The sequence below is a fragment of the Hippocampus bargibanti genome, linkage group LG02 (assembly GCF_051943395.1).
Source record: "Hippocampus bargibanti isolate YZ-2025 linkage group LG02, ASM5194339v1, whole genome shotgun sequence".
Classification (NCBI taxonomy): domain Eukaryota; kingdom Metazoa; phylum Chordata; class Actinopteri; order Syngnathiformes; family Syngnathidae; genus Hippocampus; species Hippocampus bargibanti.
In genome coordinates, this window is record NC_142735.1 from 9,482,614 (window position 1) to 9,508,443 (window position 25,830).

Genomic DNA, 25,830 nt, shown 5'->3' on the forward strand with positions numbered 1-25,830 from the left:
TGTACTCAATTCCTCAACACAGTTAAATTACTTGTTGTCTATGCTAAATCGGTAAATATATTAGATTTTACATATTAAGACATTGTTTTATTAAAAAATCCTGTTTCCATTATAATTAAATAAATAATAATGAAAACATATGACACAATAAAAAAGGTAGGACATATTGAATCCTCTATTGCATGAATAGTTTAAACTTAAAAAAACACACACACACAGAAATAAAGAAATCAAGGTGGGAGGGTGGTCTGTTCTATTACTGCAGTGCCACAAACATTAAAGCATTCAATTAAAAAGCTGAGTGAGCCACAATTGAATAAACATTGAGCAGCCTGTATGATGTTCCTTGGCCAGATGTTGATAATCACAGCTCTATTGTGTATTGCAAACATGAGCCACAGTATCTGTATAAAGCTTCAATTTAATGAAAGTAATCATGTCTTATCCCAAGTAAAAAGGAAAAATAAGCTTTTTTTAAAGAAATGTGCTTATTCATGTTAATCCAACTGGAATTTCATCTGAATTTCATGGTTATCTTCGCTAAGTGGCAAGCAAACCACAGTCCCATATCAAAGTATCTTCGAACGAAAAAGTATTTGCCCCCTTTAAAAATTATTCCTCTGCCACCAAAGAGTTTTTTGAGCATCTATTTACGCAAATCCCAGAGACAGGAGAGTCCACCTCATCGTCTCCAGGTTCTGTTTCTTCAATGGAAAGCGTGTCAATGAAATTGCGGAGGTCTTGGAAATGTTATCCCCACTGAGCTGAGTTGAGGGCAGCAGTGCCCCATCTCCACTATAGTGTTAAGAGTGCACTGCTTCCCTCTCTTGAGACGCCGGATGGGGTACCAGAATTTCCTCAAAACCGGCCCGACGTTCTTTTCCTCTCCAAATTCCTCCCATGCCCGAGTTTTTGCTTCGGCGACCGCTGAAGCCGTATTCCGCTTAACCAGACGGCTGCCTCTGGTGTTCTTACTGCCAAAAAGGCAATTCTTCCAATTCAGAAACAACATTTGAGATTTGTGTGGGTTGTCTTGTCTTTTGGGAATGAAAAAGAGGGCGAAAACATTTTCAGGGCACTGTAAATGATGCTTTTCCACGAATTGCTGTCAGAGCGATCCGTTAGTGTTATGTGTCATCATGTGCCTCCGGAGGTTGCTGGGGTTGTTAAAGCTGGCCGTGCAGTGGTAGCAGGAGAACGGCTTCTCCCCAGAGTGCGTCCTAAGGTGAATCTTCAGGCTACCGCTCTGCGTGAAGCGCTTCCCGCAAAGTGAGCACGCGTACGGCTTCTCTCCAGTGTGTATGCGCATGTGGATGCCCAGTGTGTTCTTGTTGGCAAATGACTTTCCACACATTGTGCAGGAAATGTGCATCTCCCCTGTATGAGTGACCCTGTGGGCCATCAAGTCCTCGCGACTGGGGACGGACATGCCACAAACGTTGCCATCTAAAGATTTGTTCACTGTTTGAGATGCGTAGACAACATTCAACTGCTGGGGGAATTGGTCGTTGTGACTGGGATGTCCTCCGTTAGTATCAGTTGTTGTTAATAAGTTTGTCTGAGATGAGGGAAGTCTGTCCACCTGGTTAGTTTTCAGCAGGGCTCGATCATTGACACTGGGAAAGACATTGAGGAAACCGTCCTGGGTGACTGTGAGGTCCTGAGAGTTAAAAACTTGCTGATCGGTTGCAGCAAAGACGGTGTCAATTCCGTCCTGGAGAGGCCCGTGTCCTCGTCCGTGGACATTGATGATTCTCAGCTCGTTGTTACTTCCTGTCAGAGAAGAAGATCCCACTGGCTCGATGTTCTGTGTCCCCGCGTCAACGTCATTCTGCACGGAGGGATTTCGGAAGGTGTCCTGACCTGAAAAAACAAAATATGATGTCAATGAACACGCGCACACCTCCGCCATCAAGAGCATATAGCCATCCATTGAGATTTAAATTGGTACTGTACATTTTTTTCAAACTATGAAGTGTTCGGTGAATGTTCATATTAACTGGGTAGGTTTGGTACCTCTAAAAAGCTTAACTCATTCACTCCCAGACGTGCAAAAAAGTCTCCAGTGCCAGGGTGTTTGTCATTGTCACTCAAATTCCAGGGGCAACAGAATATTGAGTTTTAGGACTTCATGAACAATCAATGTTGCGTAAGAAACCTTTGACTCTCTTCTTTCATCAGAAAAAAAAGAGTTAATTCCTAAATTATGTGTGTCTGGAGTTATATGGGCTTGAAATGAGGGTGGCTGTCCAAAATACAATGCAATACTTACATATTGGTTTATATAGTGCTTTAATAACAGTTGAAGCTGGAACCTCGCACTAACATGGAAAAAAAGAGAGATAATACTCACTTGCGGATAGTAAAAAAAAAAACATTGGCAGAGGCGGGAAAAAAAAAACGGGAAAAAAAACAAAATCAGAACACATACGGGAATGGCGCTCTACGTCATATTTTCAATTCCCGAATAAATTTGTGAATGGCAGTGAATGAGTTAAGAACCACTGCTCTCACTGTAATGTATTTTCGTCTACACCCACGCTTAGGTGAAGCTCCAAATGCAATCTTCTACAGATGATTGGACGCTCCCATTTTGTTCCAAAGCATTCCGCGCTCACTTGTGAAGTGTATTGACTGAGTGGGACTTCTTTGAATCATCACAACTGATTAGTACATGTGAAGAGTGGCTGAAATTGTATTTGTTGTACTAAGTTCATCCTGTCTACTTGATATCTAATTTAAAGCAGATTCTTTACTTACAGACAGTGTAGGTGTTCAAATACCTGACATTGTGTTTGCCAGGGGCGTGGCTGGCCTGTCAGATCTGACAGGTAGGTCACACCCTCATAGCAACATCAGCGGAAAATGGCGCGTCACAACAACATCCGTGACACTCTCACGAAGGCGGAAGTATACGCCGAAACATGTCAGTATTTGAACACCTACACTGTCTGTAAGTAAAGAATCTGCTTTAAATTTGAAATTGTATTTGCCTACAGACGTGCATCCTTTTGCTTGACTTGAAATGAACGGCAGCTGAGCAATATTACAGTATTATGTATGTACTTCTTTATTTTTATGTGGCAAAATACAGTAAAGTCTCGTTATATCGATATCGGATATATCGATAGTCCCGGTTATATCGATACTATTTCTATGCACGCACGGAGAAAATTACATGCAAACAGGGTCGGATATATCGATAGTCCCGGTTATATCGATATTTTTTCGGACTCCCTTGAATATCGATATAACGAGACTTTACTGTATATCCTTATATGTGATGTATTAAAAAAACACTATATACAGTGGAACTAACTGCAAGGGACAAAAATATGTTCTGTGACACAACTGAGTGACTTCCAAGTTGTTAAAAAAATTTACAATTTAGAATTCCACTCTGCAGTAATGCTAAATAAAATTCAAGATACAAGACTTAACAGAGGAACATTGTGTTTGCTGATTAATAACGCCACCTGGTGGTGCAGTCATTGCTGAAAGAGTTGTGTCGTGTTTCATAAATGTACTAATTGTACACACATCATCGTGTGCGGTTGATAGTTATTTAATAATTTGTGTTGTTCACATTGGACAGAACGGACTGACCCTTTCCTTAAAACACGCACTCAAAACTGAAAAATCCCCTGTATTTTTTCCTTCCCCTACAGCTCTTGTTGTCGAACAAGGAGCAGTGAGCATACAATTAGTTGACTGCACTCAACTGGTTCGGCACTCCTCACATGCTACATGCATCTGCTCACATTGGCTCCACTAGAAATTTGGTGTTCAGTTTTGTCCATGAATTGTACACAAAGACACAGGAGTATATTATGTATTTGTACTATTTATACATTGCTCCAAACCTTGATATCCGGTAATTGAAAACGGATCCTCATCTTGTTTTGTTTTATAATGTGTTTGTAAGTGAAAAAGTATTTGCAAACTATGTGCTCAATAGGGCTGGGTGAATCGCAATGTATTTTATATTAGACTATTGATGGAGGACACTGATTCACTCTGGCGACCCCAGAGGAGAAAAGCTGAAAGGAAAAGAAGATTAGTCTATTGTGTTAAATAAAATGAGAAAAAAATACTGGTAAATTGATTTGTAAAAAATATATTTATTTTTGAAGGAAGAAGTGAATGTGCGTATAGACTGGTTGGATTTAGAACCTCTGAAAAGGTTAAGAACCACCGGTCTAAACATTTCTGACTAATGTGTGCCCATTAAACCTACAGAGCAAAAAATGAAACAAGAGTTGACATCAAAATTCGGGACTTGAATGGGAAGTATCCCAACTCCCCCTCTTCCAGTTAATTAAAGTACAGGAAATTCATTGGCAATCTCAACAAAGCGAAGTATCAGAAAAATCAGAATCAGAAAACCTTTATTCGTCCCACCATGGGGAAATTTGCAATTGTACTTTTACTGTTAAGTGCTGCACCCCAGTCATATGACCCCACACACTTGACTCACTTTCACTTGGCTCACATGATCCTCCAGTATCCTCTTCATCTTTGATTAGGATCACATCAGGGATCTCTTCAACTGCATGCTAACATGAATGCAAGTGCATGTTAAAAAAAACAACCCCTCACATTTGTTGCTCGGTAAAGAAAATCTACCTCTTTTGTATCAGCAGTTGAGGTCTTGACTGACAGTTGCAAAGAGATGGGAGAGCTTTCTTGTGTTGCTGGAGCCTTTAAGACAACTAGAGAAGCAATACAAAATTGTCCCTGAGATGCAAGAAAAATGCAGTGATCAAATTTGAAAACTGTATCGACGATAAGTGTTGAAAGCAGAATGTTTCCAGGTTCTAGTGGATGTTGTCGTTGTGATTGAGGAGCCAACAATGAGAAGATAGGAGTGTCACCGCTGAGTGTCAATGTGTATGTAAAACTGGGAGTCGCGTTTTGGAATTGAAGCGGATTACTTGGGACAGGAGATGCGAGATAATCTGTTTTCGTCAATGGATGCTACAGCTTCGTGTTTTTCTTTCTAAATTTAGTTTGTAGCATACGTGTGCACATTTTCAACATGACGTCCCTCATCCACTGTGAAATAATCTCCTCTTTCATCTATAACTACTTCAGACAACAAAGAGGGTGCAGGAAAGTGCTTTAGATTGAAAGACTGTCTGTGTCTTTTGTGTTGTGTCATATTATTTGTTATTTGACTTCAAGATGGTGCCGTGAGATTGGCTGCGTTTACAACAGCTAATATATTTAATTTTTCTGCGTATGCTTTTCCCTTTGCTCTTCCTTTTACAACATCACTGCTGTGAATTGGGGAGTTATCCAATATGAGACGAATAAAGATTATCTCGTCTCAATACAGGGTTTATTTAAATCGACAAATCTTTGGAATAAAACGCACATAGCCACACAGTGTGACAAAAAAAACCTATGTGGCTTTCTTACCTGGTGTTTTGATCCGGGCTTTAGTCGCATTAGTACGGGAGATGGAGAAACGGCTGACCGGCCGATTGCTTCTGGTCTGCAGACGCAGGGAGAAGATCTCGCTCCTCATCGTTTTCATCCTCATCCTCAGGCTCTCGTTGTCCCTCAAACTCTGGCTCAGTTGCAGCCGCAGGGACCCTGAACTCTCCGAGAATAGCTGGTTTATTTCCAGCACCGCCGCTTTCACCAGCACATCCATGATGGATAAAAGCTGTGACTCGAGATTAAAATTCTCCGTTGGCATATTTGTTATCATTAGACAGGTCGCTTACCGTAGAAAAACCGTCGGAGTTGTAAAACGTTACGCTACAGCGGCTTGATTAGCTTTAGCCCGCTAAGAGCTCTCACACAATAACACTTCCTTCCTGTGGCGCAGGAAATTACCGTCATGCTACGGCCATGGCCGCCTCCCGTCTCGTCTCCTGCTGTTTGGATATTACAACAAGACCAACGATAAATATTTTATTATTAATGTATTAGTTTTTTTGCCAAACATCATATTCATAAATCTAAATTTTGTGGGAGGAAACCCCTATTTGTAATATTTCAAAATGAAATGAAACTATATCAGAAAACAATTCAACCATCTGCCGACCCAAACGCTATCAAAAGTCAAAACACATGATTTGTTGATGAAATATGGCATAGGATGATGTGCTTGCCGATTCATCTGGTGGCCCCCCCTCACTTTTTTGTCAATTTCACTATGTTGTGCAGACTCAATGAAATGTTAAAACCCCTGGCACCCCCGCTCTCTCTCTCTCTTTTCTTCTATTTTTTTCTTCTCTCCTCTTTTTCCTTTTTGTATAATGATTATCTGTCAGGAACTCTTATTTCCTGTGCGGTCAGGTACTGTCTCTTACGCGATTATGTCACCTAATGTATGTTGCCAACTATTTACAAAATATTAAGTATGCAGAAAGATTTGCTGAGACACACCTCTGATTTACTTTTGTGTGCACACATGCACGCACACACAAACATATACACTAGATTTTGTGTTGTGGGGTCTTTTGGAGGAGAGCGGCCTTTCTCTTGCGCCGCATGGACGTTAATTTCAGATGATGAGGATGTTGGTTATCCAAATGAGTCAATTAAGTCAATTAAGGAGTCAATTAAGAGTTTCTTCAAAGCTTTTAATAAAAGAATATTCCGTGCACCCGCAGTTGACAGACAATGGTTGCGGATCACGAGTGCAAAGAAGACAAGAATCCACATCATTTGTATATCGTCAGGAGAGCTGTATCCCACATGAGACATTAGAAAAGTTATGATTGCATGACTAAATAAGAGTAGAATAAACACTTCAGATCCTGTCCAGGGACTTCATGATGGGGTAGAACACTCAAGCTCCATATAGCTCCATAAAGCAACCATCCTGCTGACAAAACCATGTCTCTCTCCCAAGTCAAAACACACTGTATACAAAAGATGCAGTAATTGCATGAAAAATCAGTCCAGAAGACAGATGATTATCTTATTCCAAACCTAAAAAGTCATTCAACAAAGGCTGCAACTACAGGAAAGTAGACAAAACGATAGTTGTTGAGGCAGGACGTCAGTGCTGCAGAATGAACCGGACTTTGCGTAGACCATGTCTTAACTGGGTGAGTAACGGATTACGTCCAATTTTATATATAGAGCAGGGGTGTCAAAGTCATTTTTTTGCCGCGGGCCACATTGTAGTTATGGTTTCCTCTCGAGGGCCGTTATGAATTTGGGGAAGTCATTAGAATGTTTAATCCTCTCCACATATTACATATAGAGCGCATAACAAATTAATGAATAACTAGTTTTCAAATCTGAAGTCAAGAATAATGACTGTTGTTATGGTTTACATCCAAAAATGTGAAATTTAGGTGAGGATTTTAGCAAGCATCATGGAATTTCACATGTTCGATTTGTTTTCGCGGGCCAAAAAAAAATGATGTGGCAGACCGGATTTGGCCCCCGGGCCTTGACTTTGACACCTGTGATATAGAGTATAATGTATTTTTTTCAACCTCTGCTACAATCAACTAAATGTGCACTCGTCGGAGTAGTGGACCCTGTTTCTTATACCGTATATGTTGCATTAACTCTCTTGAATCATATTCTTTCTCAAACTTTCAACCACACTAGTTGTATTAAGTTCATCCTGTCTACCTGATATCTAATTTAAAACAGATTCTTATCTTACAGACAGTGTATTGTCGGTGTTCAAATACCTGACATGTTTCGCCGTCTACGAACGAAGGCGAAGGCGGAAGTAGACGCCGAAACATATCAGGTATTTGGACACTGACAATACATTTTCAACCACACTATAAACTATTCAATTATATTCTTCAATATATCATTCATAACATAACTGTGACTTGAATCATATCTTCTTGTCCATTCGAGAAGTCTTAAATGCGCCTTCATATCCTGAAAAACTATTGAGTGTTCCATTTATTGCGTTAGAATAACATGACAATGTAAAGGTAGATGTCTTCTTCATTTTTGCACAGGAACAGAACATCAACTTGTACAAAAATAATCATGACATAGCTTACATAAGTGATCGTGTCAACCGATAACAAACTAAGACATTTCTCAATACCTTTGATCAAAAAATATTGGAGGAGGTCATTTCTTTCCTAAGACTCTGTCTCCACGAACACTCCTCCATCTCCCTCCGTCTCACAACTCTTCGGTGCTTCCTCTTCCTCTTTACTTGTTTCTGAGCGATCTTCTTCCTTCTGGTCACTCATCAATGTCCTGATCTCAGCATGAGCAGCATTGGCAGCATTCTCCTCCTTCTCGTCCTTGTCTTCATCCCCTTTGACTTTCTCCATGTCTTTCTCCTCTTTGTCCTTCTTTTCTTTCTCCAGTTTGGAGAGGCTGTGACACAGTGACTGGACATAGGTGAACACACACATGGGGTCGGGATTGTTGCCCATCATGAGCATGTCAGACACTTCCAGCAGAGGCCAGCAGTCGGCCAGTGACCTGGGGGCGGGGGTGCATAAGTCATATGTGAGGAGATAAAGAACAACGGCATGACAGAATTCAATCATGGATGTTGGGTGTTACTCATTAGTGGATGGGTAAGAAAACCTGTGTTTTTGTATGGACAGATAAACCTTGTAAATGACTAGCTGGGCGGAGCAAACATATGGATCAATAGATTGATGATTGATGGATGAGAAAAGAGATTTTTGAAAACTTGGGGGTAATATACAGTGGAGAGCTCATAGATAGACAGACAAATGGATGGATGGATACAGTAGATACAGGATGGATGAATTGATGGATTGACAGGTAGATACATACTCTGCAGTCTGGAAGGCCAGAGTGAAATTCTTTTCTCGTTCAGTGGGTTTCAAAGAATTATAGTCAAAAGCGTCAGGGAAGTAGCGGTGGATCAATGCACAGAAAGCCATCCCGTCACACCAAGATGAGGAGAAGTTCTCGATGTTTACGCCCTTAATGACAAAAGGCAATCTTCAATGATGTCTTCAATTAAATGAATAATAATAAATGCTCAATGGGGAGGCACGGCGGTCAAGTGCCGAGCACGTTCGCGTCACACTTCAGCACGCAGATTAGAAAACGGATGGATAAATAGTGCTGAATCATCATTTGACAGCATACCTGATAGTGTTGAGTTTTGCTACGGCACCACTGCAAAATTCGTTGTTTGATGGAAGATCCTGTAGCTGCTGCTGTTGATGACTTCTGAATCTTAAAGTTGCGTGGTATTGGTGTCCTAGACAAGACATAAACAGATATGTGCAAAAGCACACCAAACGTAGGAAAGTATCTATTTTTGGTGAAAGAGACAAACAAGCAGACAGACTGACAGAGAAAGAAAGAGAGAAACAGAGACAGAGAGACAAATAGACAGAGAGATTGAGACAGAGAGAGAGAGAGAGAGAGAGAGAGAGAGAGAGAGAGAGAGAGAGAGAGAGAGAGAGAGAGAGAGAGAGAGAGAGAGAGAGAGAGAGAGAGAGAGAGAAAGAGAGAGACTGACAGACAGACAGAGACAGAGGCAGTGAGAGATAGAGAGAGAGACAATTTAATTAAAAAAATCAAAAGTGTTTATTTCTTTAGTTTGGTCACTCACTCAGGTGCACCCTGTTGGAATTTAGCGATGATGTCGCTTTTTTTGGATGCTCGGCCAGAACGAGCTGAGGGTCTCGGACGGTTGAAAACTTGAGCTGTGGTTTTTGGATTTCTTTTGGCCTTCCCTTGTTTTTCACCCTCTTTTAGCCTTTCTTTGTCTTTTACTCGATCTTCTTTGACTTGTTTTTTCTCCTCTTCCACCTTCTCTGGCTTTTCAACAACACCTTTATCTTCAGTTACATTTTCTTCAACTTTTTCTTTGCTCTTTGCATTCTCCTCCCCAAGATCTTTATTTTTTACCTCCTTCCTGTCATCCCCCTTATCTTTCTCTTTTGTGCCGTTCCTATCTTCTGGTACAATGTTTTTAGTGTCACCTTCAACCGAGTTTGAATCAGCTGTCTGGGGTGGGGGGTTGTCTCCAGTCTTCCCATCCCCCACTTGTGGTGTGGAGTCCTCCCTCTCTGCTTTGAGCTTCTGACCTTCCACCGTGGCCTCTTGTGGAGTCCCGCCTCCTGGGCCGGTATTCTCGGGAGTCTGAAAAAATATCGATATAACCGAACTATCGATATATCCGATCCTGCGGCATATAAATTTTCTCCTTGCGTTCATAGAAATAGTATCGTAATAAGCAGTAGTATCGATATAACCGATATCGATATACCGAGACTTTACTGTATATATATATGACGGAGAGGTGATAGTGATGTTATTGGAGGTGGGTTAAGTCATATAAATTCTTGTTATCATATAACTATGTTGTAAAATATGTGCTTTGGGTCATTAAAGGTGAGGAAACCCCCCAGTGGTAGATCATAGTTTGTTGCCTTGCTAACCTGACGAAGAGGAGGAGAAAGAGAGATTTATGTTGACACTCCAGATTCAAGATTATAGTTTGAAGTAAGAGCAGCTAATATTAGTCGGCACTCTCCTCTGGAGATCTGACAGTCCTCAGCAAGTAATCATGCAATGTGAGATGGGAAACGCCACTTTGGGATTTGTGGAGTTTCTCGATTTAGACATTTTACATCGGAACAGTCAGGATCTACTCTCACGGGGCATGGTAACAACAGATATCTGATTTATCTACTTTATATTTGTCATGTTAAAAAATATATAAATTTGGTGATTGGGTAATTTTGAGTCTGAGATTTAAATAAATAAATAAATAAATACATAAATACATAAATAATGGCCATGCAGGCATTTTTTTGTTGGACAGCAGTGCTATTATAGTCTTGGGTGGATTATTTTTCTGTCGCGGCAAACGTTGAAATCAATTATCATTTCTTTTGCTGCGTTCATGTTAGATTAATGCTAATATTTGAACTGGATCGACAATACTGGCAAATTCATTTTTTTCTTTAAGATCTGTTACTGACTCAACAGTAGCCAAAATGGAACTGTATAGTGCCACTTAGCAGTTTTTTTTGACGACGATACTAGTGCAGCGTGTTCTACCGGAAACAAATTCCTTGTGTGTTCTACATACTTGGCAATAAAGATGATTCTGATTCTGATTCTGATTCTGATTCTGATGCAATATGAAGGTACCGTATACTGTATACACATTTTTTATATCTGAGCTTGAAAAAGTTTACTGTACAAACATATGCCACAGCTCATCTTTTTTTCCTTTCAAATGTCACTTTCCATTTTGTTTGGTTCATATTATTTTATAAGTTTAATGCTATAATATGACTATCCGATCAGTCAGATTACAGCCAAAAATTGCATTTACACTTTCAAATACAGATACAGTATTGCTGTTCTACTCTGCTCCCTCGCCAGTTAAAGAGCACAGAAGCGATTCACAGACGTTTTTACACAAAGTGCCATCTAATAAATGATCTGGCTGCCTGAGTATCACAATCAACATGAAAAAAATTGTAGCATCGTAGGTCCAAGTGTTCGACATCCCTAACATGTAATTTTAATGTTATTGTAAAAAGCATAACATTTTGCGCAATTGAACACTGAGCTATAATGTTGGATATTTTTTAGGGGTGTGGGGGACAAACAGTTCTTCAATTTTACATGCAAATATGTTTGATTTAACGGGTAAACACAAATAAATTCCAACTCACGATTCTGTCACATGTCACTCATGGGATTACCTCACTGACAATCATCAGTATTAAATAATCGTAATATTAGTATATGTTGTGTTAGTGAAAAATACTATAGCTGGAGCATTGAAATGTACCATCCTAGATCCTCCTTTCTTGATACATTCTGATTTTTTACAAAAACGAATTGACATCATTTTATCATCCAATAGAAAATATTTTATTTGGTACGGTCCTGTCAGTAAGGATGAAGACAACTTAGCGATTTAAATAAACATTTATCATTTACTGATGAGAAGAAAACACATCAACCTGCTTCTTGTCGCTTGAGTCAGTCTGATTTGCCCCCTCTGAAAAGTCAGGTGTCTCCTGGTTCACTGCGTGTGCATCCATTCCAGCAGAAATTCAATTCGTTGAGATTTCTTAAGAAGCTTTTTCAATGCAGCTCTGCGCTTTCAGTTGTCTCTCTGCCCCACTCACTCGACACCCTCTTCCTTCGCTTTCCCGAGGATGCCTTCGCTTCTTTATCTGACCTTTCTAACAACACATGTCCCAAAAATAGCATCTTAGTGACATAGGCGAAGTCAAACGTGGACGGACAGCTGCATCTGTTGTGGAAACCGCGGCAGTACACACATCCACAAAACACGCAGACATGCATATAATTAACAATTTACCGTTTGACTAGAGGGAAGCACGTATGAATTTGGTCGCCGAAAATAAATATCCAACGTGAAATATACAGACCCCTGCACCCCTAGATTTCAGCCACTACACGTTGCCATATCAATCTAATATTCTAAGTCAGTTGTGCTCGCCAATGTAACTTAAAGGACAACCGACGTCTCCGAACAAGTTGTGTCCATAATTTGTAAAATGGCTTCAAATGACTTCTACTGAGCGTATTTTAAAAAGATACCACCGCATATAGCTATATTTTACGTTTTAAGACTCGCGCTGAATATTCAGGAAGTCTTGTTTTTGAGTTGGTTACGAGTCCGTAAGTGACATCACTAAAGGAACGCCCCCCTGACCGAAAAAAAAGACACATTGTAGCAGTCCTTCCATCACCTCAATGTATTTTGCTGTATTGTTTGGTCTGAAAACCTTGTGTTGCACCAAAAAGCCGCCTGAAGAGGGTGTCCAAGCTCCATATAAGGAATTTATCAGCCTGTTGAAACGGAGGTGGCCACAGGAGGTCGCCATTTTGTGCCTCTTTTCTTGTGATGGTTTCTCCCCAATGTTGCCTCAAAATGGCATGGAATAAATTCTTTAATCGATTGCAAACATGTTTGCTTTCCTCTTCAGAACTACAGTAAAGTCTCGTTATATCGATATTCAAGGGAGTCCGAAAAAATATCGATATAACCGGGACTATCGATATATCCGATCCTGCGCCGAACTGCATTAAACAAAAGCCGCCAAAAGAGGGCTGCCAAGCGCCATATAAGAAACGGAGCTGGCCATTAGCTCCCTTTTTTTGGGGGGTGAGAGATGTTCCCCCAATGTTGCCTCAAAATGGCACATATAATTCTTTAATGATTGTAAACATGTATGCTTTAATCTTCAGAACTACAGTGTATTTGAATCATATTCATAACTGGATGTGTAACAAGAAAGCATATTATCCGAATCTGAAGCCATTGTTTGGCTTCACAAGCAATGCAAGACGTCTTGGCGTGAAGTCATTTTTATTTGCATTTGAATAAAAAGTGACATCGGCTGTCCTTTAATACACAGTATGGAATGTTAATAATTTTCAAAATCATCGCGCTTCAGCAGACAAAACAAGAAACATTGTTGCAAAAAACGATTGCATTCATATACAGTACAGTGGGCATGTACATAACACAACAGGGAAACTGCAACGCTTACATCTTACTGTATTATGTATACAATTTAAAAAAGTCATCAATCTTCTTCTGCTTCCCATTTTTACCTTTTAACACAAACACTTCAATCTCGTCTGCTACACACGAGCTAGCGTCTGAAAATGAAAATGGTCCTGCTACACGGGTGCTGGGCACGTAACCAAGTCACCTGACCAAGTCGACCAATGGCGCGACTGATGGCGTGACACGTAACCAAGACACGTGACCAAGTTGACCAATGGCGCGACCGATGGCGTATCACGTGACAAAGTCACACGGCCAAGTCGACCAATAGCGCGACCGATGGCGGCTCATGTGACTAAGTCGACCAATGGCGCGACCGATGGCGGCTCACGTAACAAGACACGTGACCAAGTTGACCAATGGTGCGACGGATATATCGATATAAACAACAAAAATGGCCGGCGGGGGATGAAAAGGAGCACCGTAATAACCGGATTATCGTAATAACCGGGTATCGTACTAAACGGTACTAATAATACATAAAAAGACTAGAAATGTGCAAGGAAAATGAAAATAGTATCGTACTATAGTATCGGTACTATCAATATAACCGATATCGATATAACGAGACTTTACTGTATTTAAATCATATTCATAACTGGGGGTGTAACAAGAAGGCATATTCTACGAATCTGAAGCCATTGTTTGGATTCTCAAGCAATGCAAGACGTCTTGGTGTGACGTCACAAACAGGGGGCGGGACTTTCTGAAAATGCCCAATTTGCAGCTCAATTTTTTTTGCAGATTTTGGACACTTTAAGTCATTTTTAATGGTGTTTTGCATTTGAATAAAAATATCATACTGCGTGTTTTGGCTATTTTAGATGCTATAAAACGTTTTTCTGATGTCAGTTAAGAAAGTTGTCCTTTAAACTAGGCTCATGTACGATAGTACTACGGCTATTTCCTGAACCAGATATCAAATTTGTCCTCACAGGCCCAGAACACTGACCCAAGACCCCAAGTTGATATCAGAATTTTTCCACTTACTGATTGATTGGTCGAGCAATCCAAATTCAACTAGAAAAAGACATGCATGCATGAATGAATACAATCAATAAACAACATCTCTCTGAAATGTGATATTTCACTCAATGTGAAAAAATGTTATTAGATTCATATTGATTCTGAACGTCTGCAGGGACATGGCACGGTTGTGTGCTTTTTCGGTAAATTTCATGCCTGCATATTATTTTTTGTGTTCTATACACATGATCTATTCACATGTCTATCAATTTGTCATAAATAAAATCTTTGTTCTTGAAGACGCCTGATGACACCTAAATGAGAGGAAACAAACCCATTGTGATTGTTTTCATTAGTATAGTTATCTTTTAGTAGTCCATAAGCATAAAGAAACGCAATAAAGACAGTAATCTGTTTGGAATAAATGAATCACATTTAATGGAACAATTACATCACAATTCAGTTTTTACAATATAGTTATGTGTTCCTGATGATACATTAAAAAATTGACTACTGTTTACCCGTACTTTTCGTTGTAATTGCCAGTTTATCCCAGGATGAGGAGTCCACGCTCTGATTTACAGTAGACTGCGAATTGATCATCAGAACAAAATGAGAGCACGTGGTTTCCAGTCAATGTCGGGGGAAATAGTTTTAGAGAACCAACCATTAAAATGTGCCAGTTTTCACTTTTTGAGCAGATTCATAATTAAAATAACAATGTGACATTGTTATAAAGCTATTGTATGCTAACCGAATCTCAGTGTGTGTGTCTGTGTATGTGTATATATATATGTGTATATATATATATATATATATATATATATATATATATATATATATATATATATATATATATATATATAGGTGGTATGTGTGTGTGTGTGCATGCATGTGTGAAATTGTTAATTATCACTATGTCAATCACAGCACTGCCAAAAACATGGAAACAACAGCAGGTGTCTCAAGTGGCATGTATTTGTATTTTGTCAGGGGTGAAGGAACAACATAAATAAGCCATGAGTCTATCAACTGCTATTAATTTTCAATGTTCAACATTCCATATTAGTGTACGATATAAATTCCTTTCACCAATATTAGTTTGAGAGATACTCTACAAAATGCTCGTTTTTATTGGAGAACTTGTACAAGTTATGTTGTATTGTGTGATCAACAACATACATTCAGTGTTTTAGATCAACTGTCAATACTTTGAACGCAACATTTTTTGAAACAGGAAGCAACGATTGGGAAAGACAATCTCAAGTCCGTCGCTATTTTGGCTCTTTTTTCAATGACATTAGATCATAAGTTGCCACAAAGTTTGCTGATGTTGGCACTCTTTTTATTCTGCAGTTCCTGAATTTCAGAATAGTGCGTGCCAACCTAACTAAATTTCACCATGACTAAATTTCATTTGGTGTGCTGTGCTTGCTGAGGATCATCTGTTAAAACATGATTCGAGACATTAACCTGTCTTATTCTCATTGTTTATGTAGGATACCATTGCAGTTGCTTGCAGACAAAATAACTAGTTTAAGATCCATTCTTCAGCCAGCTGATTTTATCCTCATAATGTGATAACAAACATGTCTTCTCATTTTGAAATACCACGGTTAGGCGCACAGTTTAAAATAATGTAAAATGTATGTCAGTACAAAAAGCAAGACTTTCATAAAAATAAATACATAAATATTTAAACATAGAAACAAATACACTACTACTACTACTACTACTACTACTACTGATAATAATAATAATAATAATAATAATAATAATAATAATAATAATAATAATAATAATAATAATAATAATAATAATAATAATAATAATAATAATACAGTAAAGTCTCGGTATATCGATATTCAAGGGAGTCCGAAAAAATATCGATATAACCGGGACTATCGATATATCCGACCCTGTTTGCATGTAATTTTCTCCGTACGTGCATAGAAATAGTATCGATATAACCGGGACTATCGATATATCCGATATCGATATAACGAGACTTTACTGTAATAATAATAATAATAATAATAATAATAATAATAATAATCAGACCACAAAATCAAACCATTCACCGCCCAATCAAATGTTGTTGGAGAGCCTGGTGATGAAAAGCAGCCTTTTTTGGGTCAATTATCTCATGTTATTGTTGGTAGTCAGACTCCTGCATGATCTGGCTCGAGTAAATAAAGAGTATTGGCATAGATTTTTGGACTATGTTTGAGGGGATATTTTTAGATCAACAAGGAAAAGCTCCTGAGGGAATTTTACACTCTCTTTATGTCATTGAAAATATGCTCTTTCCACAAAACTCACATTTACGCGGCAAGTTTCACAATTCTGAATTTTGGCCGATAAATTGAATTCTTGGAAGATTTCTTTCTTTTTGTTTCTGTCTGTTTCCAATCTGCTTTTGGCATGTTTTTCCTGTCACTGCATTCATATGACCTTTAGACTGACGGAATAAGTGTTGCAGCAATTGCAGCACTTTCATCATAACAGCAAGAAAGCCTTTTTGGTGCATCTTTTGCAACTAACTAAGATGGAAAGGGTTCTTTTTTTTGCACTAAAGAGACGGATTAAAAAACAAGGAGAGCGGAAGCCAAAAGGCGAGAGGAAGGAGGAGCTGTACCATTTAAAAGGAAGAGAAAAATTCAGAACAGATGGCAATGTGAACTGAGATCCACCACCGCCGGAAGAAGGACAGCAAAGGTCTGTATTCTTTTTCTACTTAACAGCACATTTTATGATAAAATAAGATAGGAACCACCTTTATTTGTCTAGCAATCGAGAAATTCTGGTTATTTTTGCCAAAATTAATAAATTATGTCCAGAGGACAACGAACCTAATAAGGGACAGTGCATTTTTTGAGAATGTTATTCCTCTCACTGAGTGTCTTCTGGGATTGGCAACAGCCCAGTCAGCAAAATTGGTCACTCGGCCCGGCCCGGATACGGCAATGAATGACGGATCCGGCAACCGCAATGTGAGCCGCATCTGGCCCGGATTGAATAACCGGATCCGTCCCGACTCCGGCCCGAACAGGCACCTGATGTCAGCCTTAATTCAACCTTAATTGAACCATTTCTTTCATGAGCCATATTTGACCCTTCTTTAAATAAAAGGCAAAAACAATTGTTATAAAAATATTTTATTGTCACACATAACTGCACATATACTGGAAAACTGCACTTTTCTTTATTTAATAGTGAACACAAGAGTCCAAACCATTGTTCTTGAACTGCAAATTTCTATCCGTCATATTATTGTACTCTCCATGCCCTCTTTTAACCATCCAAAGCCAAATGTATCCATCTTTTGATTGTGACATTGAGTTCCTAGTCTCATGCTGGGCAGTTAGGTCTCACAGCGGCTGTAAGAACTGTAAGAAAACACGGATGGACAGTGTGTTAGGAAAATAAACATTTGTACATGACATTACCTTTTCGACTTCCTTTCCTTTCCTCCTACTTTTATAACTTTGCTGCTGTGAAATGTGAATATATCCATTGCGAGATGAATAATGGCCCATCCAATCCAATGAATGATCAGTAAAAATAACCCTTGAAATTTCTTCATCAGGAGTGACACAGTGAGGTGGAATATTTGCCACCAAAAACTAAAGGTGAATAATTTAGAATTAAATAGTTTATTCTGAATTTGAATTGCATAACTTAAAGTTGAATGACTCAGATATAGGATGGATTTGTATATTATAATCTTAATTATATTGAATAAGTGAATCTGCACTGTACAATTTGAAAAGGCCAGTTTTGAAACTGTATTTGATCTTCACTGATAATTAAATTCTGTTTATTTTCATTTTCAATCTTGCAAATACAATACAATACAATACAATACAATACAATACAATACAACACAATACATATTGATTTATATAGCGCTAACAACAACTGAAGCTGTAACAAAGCGCTCAGGAGGGAAATGGGCAGGACAGTGGTCATTCAGGGCCAAGTTTGCACAATTCTCCAATAATGAAGACTGATTTGTATCAGCTTACCTCAACAAATGTACATAGAGGTTTTGCGGTGGTGCCCAGCTGTTGATTATTCCGTCACTCACGCTGAAGCTGACGATCTGACCAACACCGGCGCTGAGGGACGCATAAAGATCAGGCATGTCAATATGAGTTTCATGCACGATGAAGTTAAGATAAAAAAGTTAGTTTCAACGTCTGAATGTTTTTTCAAATTCAGGTTACAATTTTCATAATTGTTTTATGGTAATATAAGTACAGTGTCTGGTTCATATCGCTGCAAGGTGAATCCTAATGAAGTTCATTGTATTTCAGTTCAGTGTTTTTTTAATCTTTCCTGAAATCCTCGGCAGTTTCAAGCCCAACCCACCAGTGACGTTTTGAGTTTTTACTTTCAAAATTTGCACGCTTCAGTCTCGATTAAATACGTACACCAAGTGAAAATATTTGCAAAAATACACGTAAATAACCCGAAAGTTAGAGCACAATATGTTAAAATATTTCCCTTTGCTACCATAAAGAGTCATATCCCCCCATTTTGCGCTAATGTTATTATTAGGGCTCTTCAAAATTCAGTCTTAACTTTCGACAGAAATGTTTTGCCGTGGGCGCCCCGACCCCACCGTGAAACCTGTCGCACCCTGATAGCCAACACCGTCCAATTCGCCTGGCGACTCTGCAACTAGCTGCATCGTATATGTCCACGATCGCACATCGTCGGACATCGCTTATGTCCACGATCTGACTTCGGGAAGACGCTTCATGGCCAACTCGGCCGCCGACGTCAGCGTACTTCACCGACTTCGGATCCAGGAGGGGAGCCCTGTGGCGTCACACGTGTGTATGATTTTGAAGTGCGCCTTTCAACCCTTTCATGTCTTTCAATTCCTTGATCCCCTTGATGTGCGTCTCACCCTGACGCATAGCACACGCTTGAAAATGGTATAAAAGGAGCTGTCGCGGGACAGAGAGATTGGGCGAACCACGGGGCAGAATCATCTCAGACTCATCTCGGACTCACAGACTCAAAGAGACTTGCAAAGACCCGCTCAGGCGCCCGGCTCATGCCGGGCGTCGGACGGACATAACGGCACGACTTGCTCGACTCCACGCCGCGATCAAGCTCTGCGCGTCACCTGCCTGGGAGTTCTGACAACGACCCTACTTACAAATAAAGAGAACCATCAAACTCTTTAGGCCCACGTGCCTCCTTTGCCGCGTCTGGGCCGCATTCGGCCCACATGCGTTTTGCCAGTGCTGACACAAGGTTGGCTGTGCCGGATTCATGCCAGATCCGGCCCAGATGCCATTGCTGACTGGGAGTTTAATCAAAGCCGTTTTTGTCATCTTATGGTTTGTGGTTCAAGACATAAAAATCTCAAATAAATAATATTAGTGGGCTGTCCAGTAGTCGAGCGGTTAGCATGTCAATACCGAGCAGACCTTCCTGTGTGGAGTTTGCTCGTGTGGGTTTTCTCCGGGTCCTCCCGTTTCCTCCCACAATCAAAAATCGTGCATTATTCTTGGCAGGTGTCTGTCTGCAAGTGTGAATACCAATTCCACTGGTGTGCATGCAAGTGTGAGAAGCCGGGACCATGCCGGACTGTCAGAATCGTTTGGGGATGCGACAGGCCCTCACCTTCATCACTGGCCTGGTGGAGTGTCTTTGTTTTGCAGGCATCTTATTTGGATGGGCGTCACTTGTTTTCGTCCTCAAGAAGGAGGGTTACTTCAACTATCTGTGTGTCAACAGCACAGGAATCAATGGCTCACAGGCTTTAGGTGAGCTTGTGATTCGAATACTATTGTTTCTGGTGCACAATTTACTTTTCACTTGCCTCTTTCAGATTGCAATGGACAAGATGAGCAGCTCTCCCTGGTTTTCACCATTGCATCCTTCATGAATAATTTTCTGACAGTAGCAAGTGGTTTCATTTTCGACCACTTTGGCACAACAGTGGCGAGGCTCTTGGGAATGTGAGTACATCTTGATACAACCAGTTGACTGATTGATGGAGTTCACTCAGTTTGAGTTAAATAGTAGCAGTAGCCAAAATGGAACTGTATAGTGCCACTTAGCAGTTTTTTTGACAACAATACTAGTGCAGCGTGTTCTACCGGAAACAAATTCCTTGTGTGTTCTACTTACTTGGCAATAAAGATGATTCTGATTCTGATTCTGATAAATGCGGCTGGAGTCATACTAATTACAAATATTCCAAAGGGAGTGACTCAAAGGAATGTGGCCTCCAACAGACTATTAAATAAGGTAGGGATTATTTGAAATTATTGATTAGGAGCGTACACAACTAAATACAGTGGATAAATACAGTGGATAAAGAAAATACCTGCAAATATACATGTGTCTTAGACATATGTATATTTGGCACCTCACAAATATGATTCAATGGATAGACACGCAGCTTTTGAGATCGGTGAAAACGGCTTGATTTTTTAGGCTTGCATTGTTTCTTTTTTCTTTTTATAATGACTGTAATGAGAACCAATCATTGAAATTTACCCATCGTTTTCACCTTTGAGCAGGCTCTTAGTAAGAAAAAAAACGATGTGACGTTATTATAAAGCTATTTGTTTACTGAATTTCTCTCCCTCTCTCTCCTTCTCTCTCTCTCTCTCTCTCTCTCTCTCTCTCTCTCTCTCTATTTCATTTTCTTCATCTCATCAAGATTTTGGTCCCTACCCTAAACTTTAGACCACAATGCTGCCATGTGTTGTTCCTCTGGCAATGTTCGTGGTTTATAGCCAAAATTTGAGAAACCTTGTGATTTTTTTCTTTCATTCACAATGTTTATCCATTTCATGAACTCAATGGAAGAGGGAAGGCTACGAAGCAGATGATGAGAAACCGCAGTAGCTTTCATGAGAAATGGTCATGTCTACATACACACTTAACAGGAGATCCAGGGAGCACTGAAATGGCAGAGACTGAAACTGATTGTTTTATGTGGTGGTGGTAAGGGGGGTCGCAAGTGAAAGCAGTACAAGAAAATACCTCACCGAGGAAGGATAAACGAAGTGAAAGGAGGAGTTATCGGAGAGAAAAATGCCTATTTGGCTGACAGTGCGCAGTAACTATTTTGGAAAGTAAAGAGAGCCGAAATTTCAGAATAATCCAAACCAACAACAAAAATATACTGACTCATTGAACATCCATGTGTTTCCACTAATACAGGGTGGAGAGAAAATACAGAGCCGAGGAATGCTAATAGCTTTTTCCAGTTCAATACTTCACAGCTTGATGATTTGAAGGGATCTCTTGTTTTGGGGTTGGTACAAGAAATAAGAAAAACAGAAGGCCTCAGGGGAATCGCATCATGAGGCTGGAAAGTAAATCCGCAAATGAAAAATCTGCCCATCTTTAAAAACCGCCTCACAATTGACTTGTACTCTTTGGCATTTGACTCATCATTGATCATGCATGTGATATGTTTATTTCAGAGGTTTTCACACTACCGGTACCTTAATGGTAGCCTTCTCAAATTCAGGTAAAACAAAACACTTTTTGGTCTGAATCCTGAAATCAAGTGAGGATGCTCATTTAATTGCCTTTTTTCCATCAGCTCTCTCTGTCCTGCTTTTCCCAGCCCTCTCCTTCATTGCTGTGGGAGGCATCATGTTGCTCATTACCAACATGCAGGTAGGTCTGAAACGTTTTTGTCAAACAAGTCTTATCTTGGAGGGGTTGTTTAAAGAATCGGGGAAATATTTGACATCAGAAAAATTGACAACCAAACAATAAAATCACATGAAACAAAGTGAATTATAAAAAAATATTAAATGATAGTTCAGTACCCAGTACATTTTACTCTTCACAGTATTCAACACAGCTAACACATAACATTAGGAGCAGGGGAATGTGGAGGGGGTACCCATGTGTACATGTGGATATTCCAAAGAACTCAAATGACTTCCAAATAAACTTCTAAAAAGCCTTTCGCTGTCTTCTTGTTCTTGGTTCATTGGTGGATTACACCTATTTCGGGCATACGGCCCTCTACTGTACAGGAAGAAAAGTCTGTACTATTATTTCCATAAATAGCCAATAGAATCAACCCTGTTTGTTTTCACCCATGCACATTGAAAATACTCGAGATTGTCAGGGCATGGTTCTGTCAGTCGCAAAGTGGCATCCGTCAGTGATGGACTGAGAGGTTTATCTGTACTTGATCCGGTTAGTAAAGAATACATCGATGGGCCAAAACTTACTTTGTCAGTGCTTTGACGGTCATTTCTGTAAAGAAGCTTGAATTTGCCATCGTTTGTCAATCTTGGCCAAACTGGGCGTCTCTCTGTGACAGACGGACAGACCTTCCATCAGTAGTGACAGAAGTCCCACTTCTGCAAAAATGTGTTTATAGCCTCAGTGTGCTACCACCTCAGTCTATTTTGGGTCAAAATCAGGGGTGCGGGCCACTATAACTAAACTGTATTTGCCATTGTGTTGGTTCTATCAATCATTAGGTTTCAAATTCCTCCTCACTAGGCCATATATTCAAATTGAACGTACTTGCAAGTACATTTCAATATATTTAAATATTTTCAACGTCTACTTGGACATATGTTTGAAAGTATTTGTAAGTACATTCAAATGTATTTATTTGCAAAAAAAGTCCGAATTGGCAGTTTCACGCTGGTGTACAAAACAGAATTAACTGTACCAATCTCTGCATCTAAAGCCCATTCAACCAAAGCGGGAGTAACTATAGTCAACTATTAACTCATTCACTACCATTCCCGAATTTATTTGGCAATTCAAAATATGACATGGAGCGCCATTTCCGAATCTGTTCGGGTTTTGGTATTTCTTGCTGTGGGTGCCGATGAAGCACTGGTCAGACTTATGGCAATTTTTTCCCTTCCACGAGGGGGCAGCATTTGCCTTTTGTCCATGTTAGCGCTTTATTACAACTTTAGTTGTTGTTAAAGCGCTATATAAATCAATATGTATGTATTGTATTGTCTTTTGGACAGCCGCCCCCATTTGAAGCTCAGATAAATCCAGACCCATATGATTTAGGAATTAACACTTTTTTTGGAATGAAAGAAGAGAGTCGATGGTTGCTTACGGCAAGTGAATGTTTATGTAGTCCTAAAAGTCAATATTCTGTGGGTCCTGCAATTTGAGTGAAAAAAACCCTGGCACTGGAGTGGACACGGTTTTGCACGTATGGCAGTGAATTAGTTAATTAACTTAATTAATTATGATAATAATAAATTAATTATCTGATTATTTATTAATTATCTTGTCACTGGTCTTATGATGACAAATTTTGAAAAAATCCAGCTTTTATGTTCACAAGCTTTTCTAGTGAATGTCATATAAAGGATGGATAGATAGAGTACAAAAAAACAAACCACTACAAGCAGCAGAGAACACATCAATGTAATTTATTTCAATTTCTCCCCTTGAAGGTGGGAAACCTTTTTGGCACCCGTCGTTCAACCGTCATTACTCTCTACAACGGGGCCTTTGACTCTTCCTCAGCACTCTTCATAATCATCAAGGTGAGATAGTTGCCCCCATGACCCAAATCATCAGATTTATCTAATCTCTAATTTTATGCACTGATACTGATCTTTCCTTTTCCCGATGAAGTTGCTATACGAGTCTGGCATCTCTCTCCGTGCCTGTTTCCTGTTCCTGTCCATCTGCAGTGTCATTCATGTGCTCAGGACGTTCTTCCTTTTCCCCAGAACCTTCATTCCATACCCACTGCCTGATGACTACACATATGGGTATGAACAGTGGAAATCAAGTGTATTTATCCATGTGAAGCGTGACATGTAAACAATCACAAATAGAAATGTAACTTGCGCTGTACTTTGACCTCAGGCTGTCCTGCAGCAAGAGAAAAAGGGTTAAACAATCCCTGAACGTAAATTCACAGAAGGCCACAGAGACAGAACAATTTGCCAACAAGGCACTTCCGGTGCAAGGTCAGTGTGCAATTGCAACTCTCTAATTTTTTCAAACACAAATTTCATAGATATAAATCAAGCTCACATTTAACTTGAGCATCACTTGACAAATGTTTGACACTGAACAAGTTTTTTTCACATTTCCCAAGGTTCTCTTTTCCCAAGGTTCGGTTGGATAAATCTGGAATTATAAAAAATAAAACTCAGTTCATTCCCATGATAATTATACTAACGCCTATTTAATTGGTGATGAATGTGAAACATGATGGTATGTCAAACTGCTTCTTAGACAATGAGATGGTTCAAGTTAGCCTTAAACCAATCCTTTTAACCACAATGGCTTTGTCTAGCAGTGAAAATATGGTACTTCTCAAGGAATAAAGCAACAGGTCATTTAAAACGTTTTTTTGATAAAAAAAAAATATTTGTGAATAGTCTCCTTGCTTTGGTGTTCATCCCTTGGAATGCTTTGATCAATACATAAATCCCAGTTTACATGATCGGTAAACACGATGACATTTTATGTATGTTCCACTGAAAATGTATGAAATACAATAACTATAATAATTAATGACCAACCTGAATAACATATCTGTAAACCTGTTGAGAGGCTCTATGACGCGGCTTTGATCAAATGTCCCGTTTAAGTCTGGTGGTAAACCTTTTTCTGAACTAATGACTGTCAAATCTCTGCAATTTCTTGTTTTACCCAGAGAAAACTTTACGTGAGTGTGTTCTATCCAGATTATTCATCTGGCATGTAATCTGGTTATCGGTGATCCAACTGCGACATTATCTGTTCATTGGCACCCTTAACCCCATGCTGCAGAAGCTAACTCATGGACAGCCTTCACTTGGTACGAGCACACTTTATCCTGTGGCCTTCATATTCTACAGTGGCATGCAAGTCAAACACAGTCCACTCAAACAAGCCTCCTTGTGAGGTAATCGATTCATAAAACTTTATTTCGGCAGCATTTTTCCTACATAAAAATGCAACAAAAAGTGTTGTGCATTGAAACGTATACATACAAAGAAATACATGCTCGCGCATATAGACACACACATACACACACAAAAACATACATAACATGCACGCACGCATTTCCTGATGACTCTGATTTAAAAGAAAGACAGAAACCATATCAGGAAAAAAGTAGAATGTATTCATTTTCTTTTAGTAAATGAGTCCCAGAAAGACACATTACAGTATTTGGCAATGTGAACTTCAGAATCAGAATCAGAATCATCTTTATTGCCAAGTAGGTAGAACACACAAGGAATTTGTTTCCGGTAGAACACGCTGCACTAGTATCGTCGTCAAAAAAAAACTGCTAAGTGGCACTATACAGTTCCATTTTGGCTACTGTTGACAGTGATTCTCATTTCAATGTATGAACCTTTGTCAAT

At 39.5% G+C, this 25,830-nt stretch overlaps 3 protein-coding genes across 6 annotated transcripts in view; 1 reads left to right on the plus strand and 2 right to left on the minus strand.

The window, feature by feature from the left end:
* LOC148901480 (uncharacterized) lies at positions 1 to 5,801 on the minus strand. 3 transcript variants are annotated; one of them, XM_088987876.1, is made up of 5 exons: positions 5,733 to 5,801; positions 5,422 to 5,598; positions 4,627 to 4,712; positions 4,478 to 4,556; positions 3 to 1,863 (listed from the first exon to the last, which is right to left on the minus strand). In XM_088987876.1, the coding sequence occupies exons 2-5, from the start codon at positions 5,543 to 5,545 to the stop codon at positions 1,109 to 1,111; spliced, it is 1,044 nt and encodes a 347-aa protein (XP_088844002.1). In that variant the 5' UTR covers positions 5,546 to 5,598; positions 5,733 to 5,801; the 3' UTR covers positions 3 to 1,108. The 3 variants fall into 3 exon arrangements, with proteins under 3 accessions (XP_088843993.1, XP_088844002.1, XP_088843986.1); XM_088987860.1 differs by having other exon boundaries at positions 5,422 to 5,795; XM_088987867.1 differs by lacking the exons at positions 4,478 to 4,556; positions 4,627 to 4,712 and having other exon boundaries at positions 1 to 1,863; positions 5,422 to 5,795.
* slc43a3b (solute carrier family 43 member 3b) overlaps positions 2,938 to 25,830 on the plus strand; it is a 27,537-nt gene continuing 4,644 nt past the window's right edge. The window contains exons 1-10 of one of the 2 annotated variants that reach the window (XM_088987823.1): positions 2,938 to 2,953; positions 17,055 to 17,194; positions 20,011 to 20,262; positions 20,328 to 20,457; positions 21,940 to 21,986; positions 22,062 to 22,138; positions 23,914 to 24,006; positions 24,098 to 24,237; positions 24,335 to 24,438; positions 25,134 to 25,277. In XM_088987823.1, coding sequence (XP_088843949.1) covers positions 20,076 to 20,262; positions 20,328 to 20,457; positions 21,940 to 21,986; positions 22,062 to 22,138; positions 23,914 to 24,006; positions 24,098 to 24,237; positions 24,335 to 24,438; positions 25,134 to 25,277 — 922 coding nt within the window. In that variant the 5' untranslated portion in view covers positions 2,938 to 2,953; positions 17,055 to 17,194; positions 20,011 to 20,075. Of the gene's footprint in view, positions 2,954 to 17,018; positions 17,195 to 20,010; positions 20,263 to 20,327; positions 20,458 to 21,939; positions 21,987 to 22,061; positions 22,139 to 23,913; positions 24,007 to 24,097; positions 24,238 to 24,334; positions 24,439 to 25,133; positions 25,278 to 25,830 lie in introns of those variants that run through there. The other variant, XM_088987813.1, reaches the window with a different exon arrangement.
* Positions 6,576 to 12,138, minus strand: smtnl1 (smoothelin-like 1). Its single transcript, XM_088987849.1, has 5 exons — positions 11,928 to 12,138; positions 9,551 to 10,083; positions 9,079 to 9,193; positions 8,758 to 8,909; positions 6,576 to 8,433 (listed from the first exon to the last, which is right to left on the minus strand). Exons 1-5 carry the CDS (start codon positions 12,006 to 12,008, stop codon positions 8,082 to 8,084), a joined length of 1,233 nt encoding a protein of 410 aa, XP_088843975.1. The 5' UTR covers positions 12,009 to 12,138; the 3' UTR covers positions 6,576 to 8,081.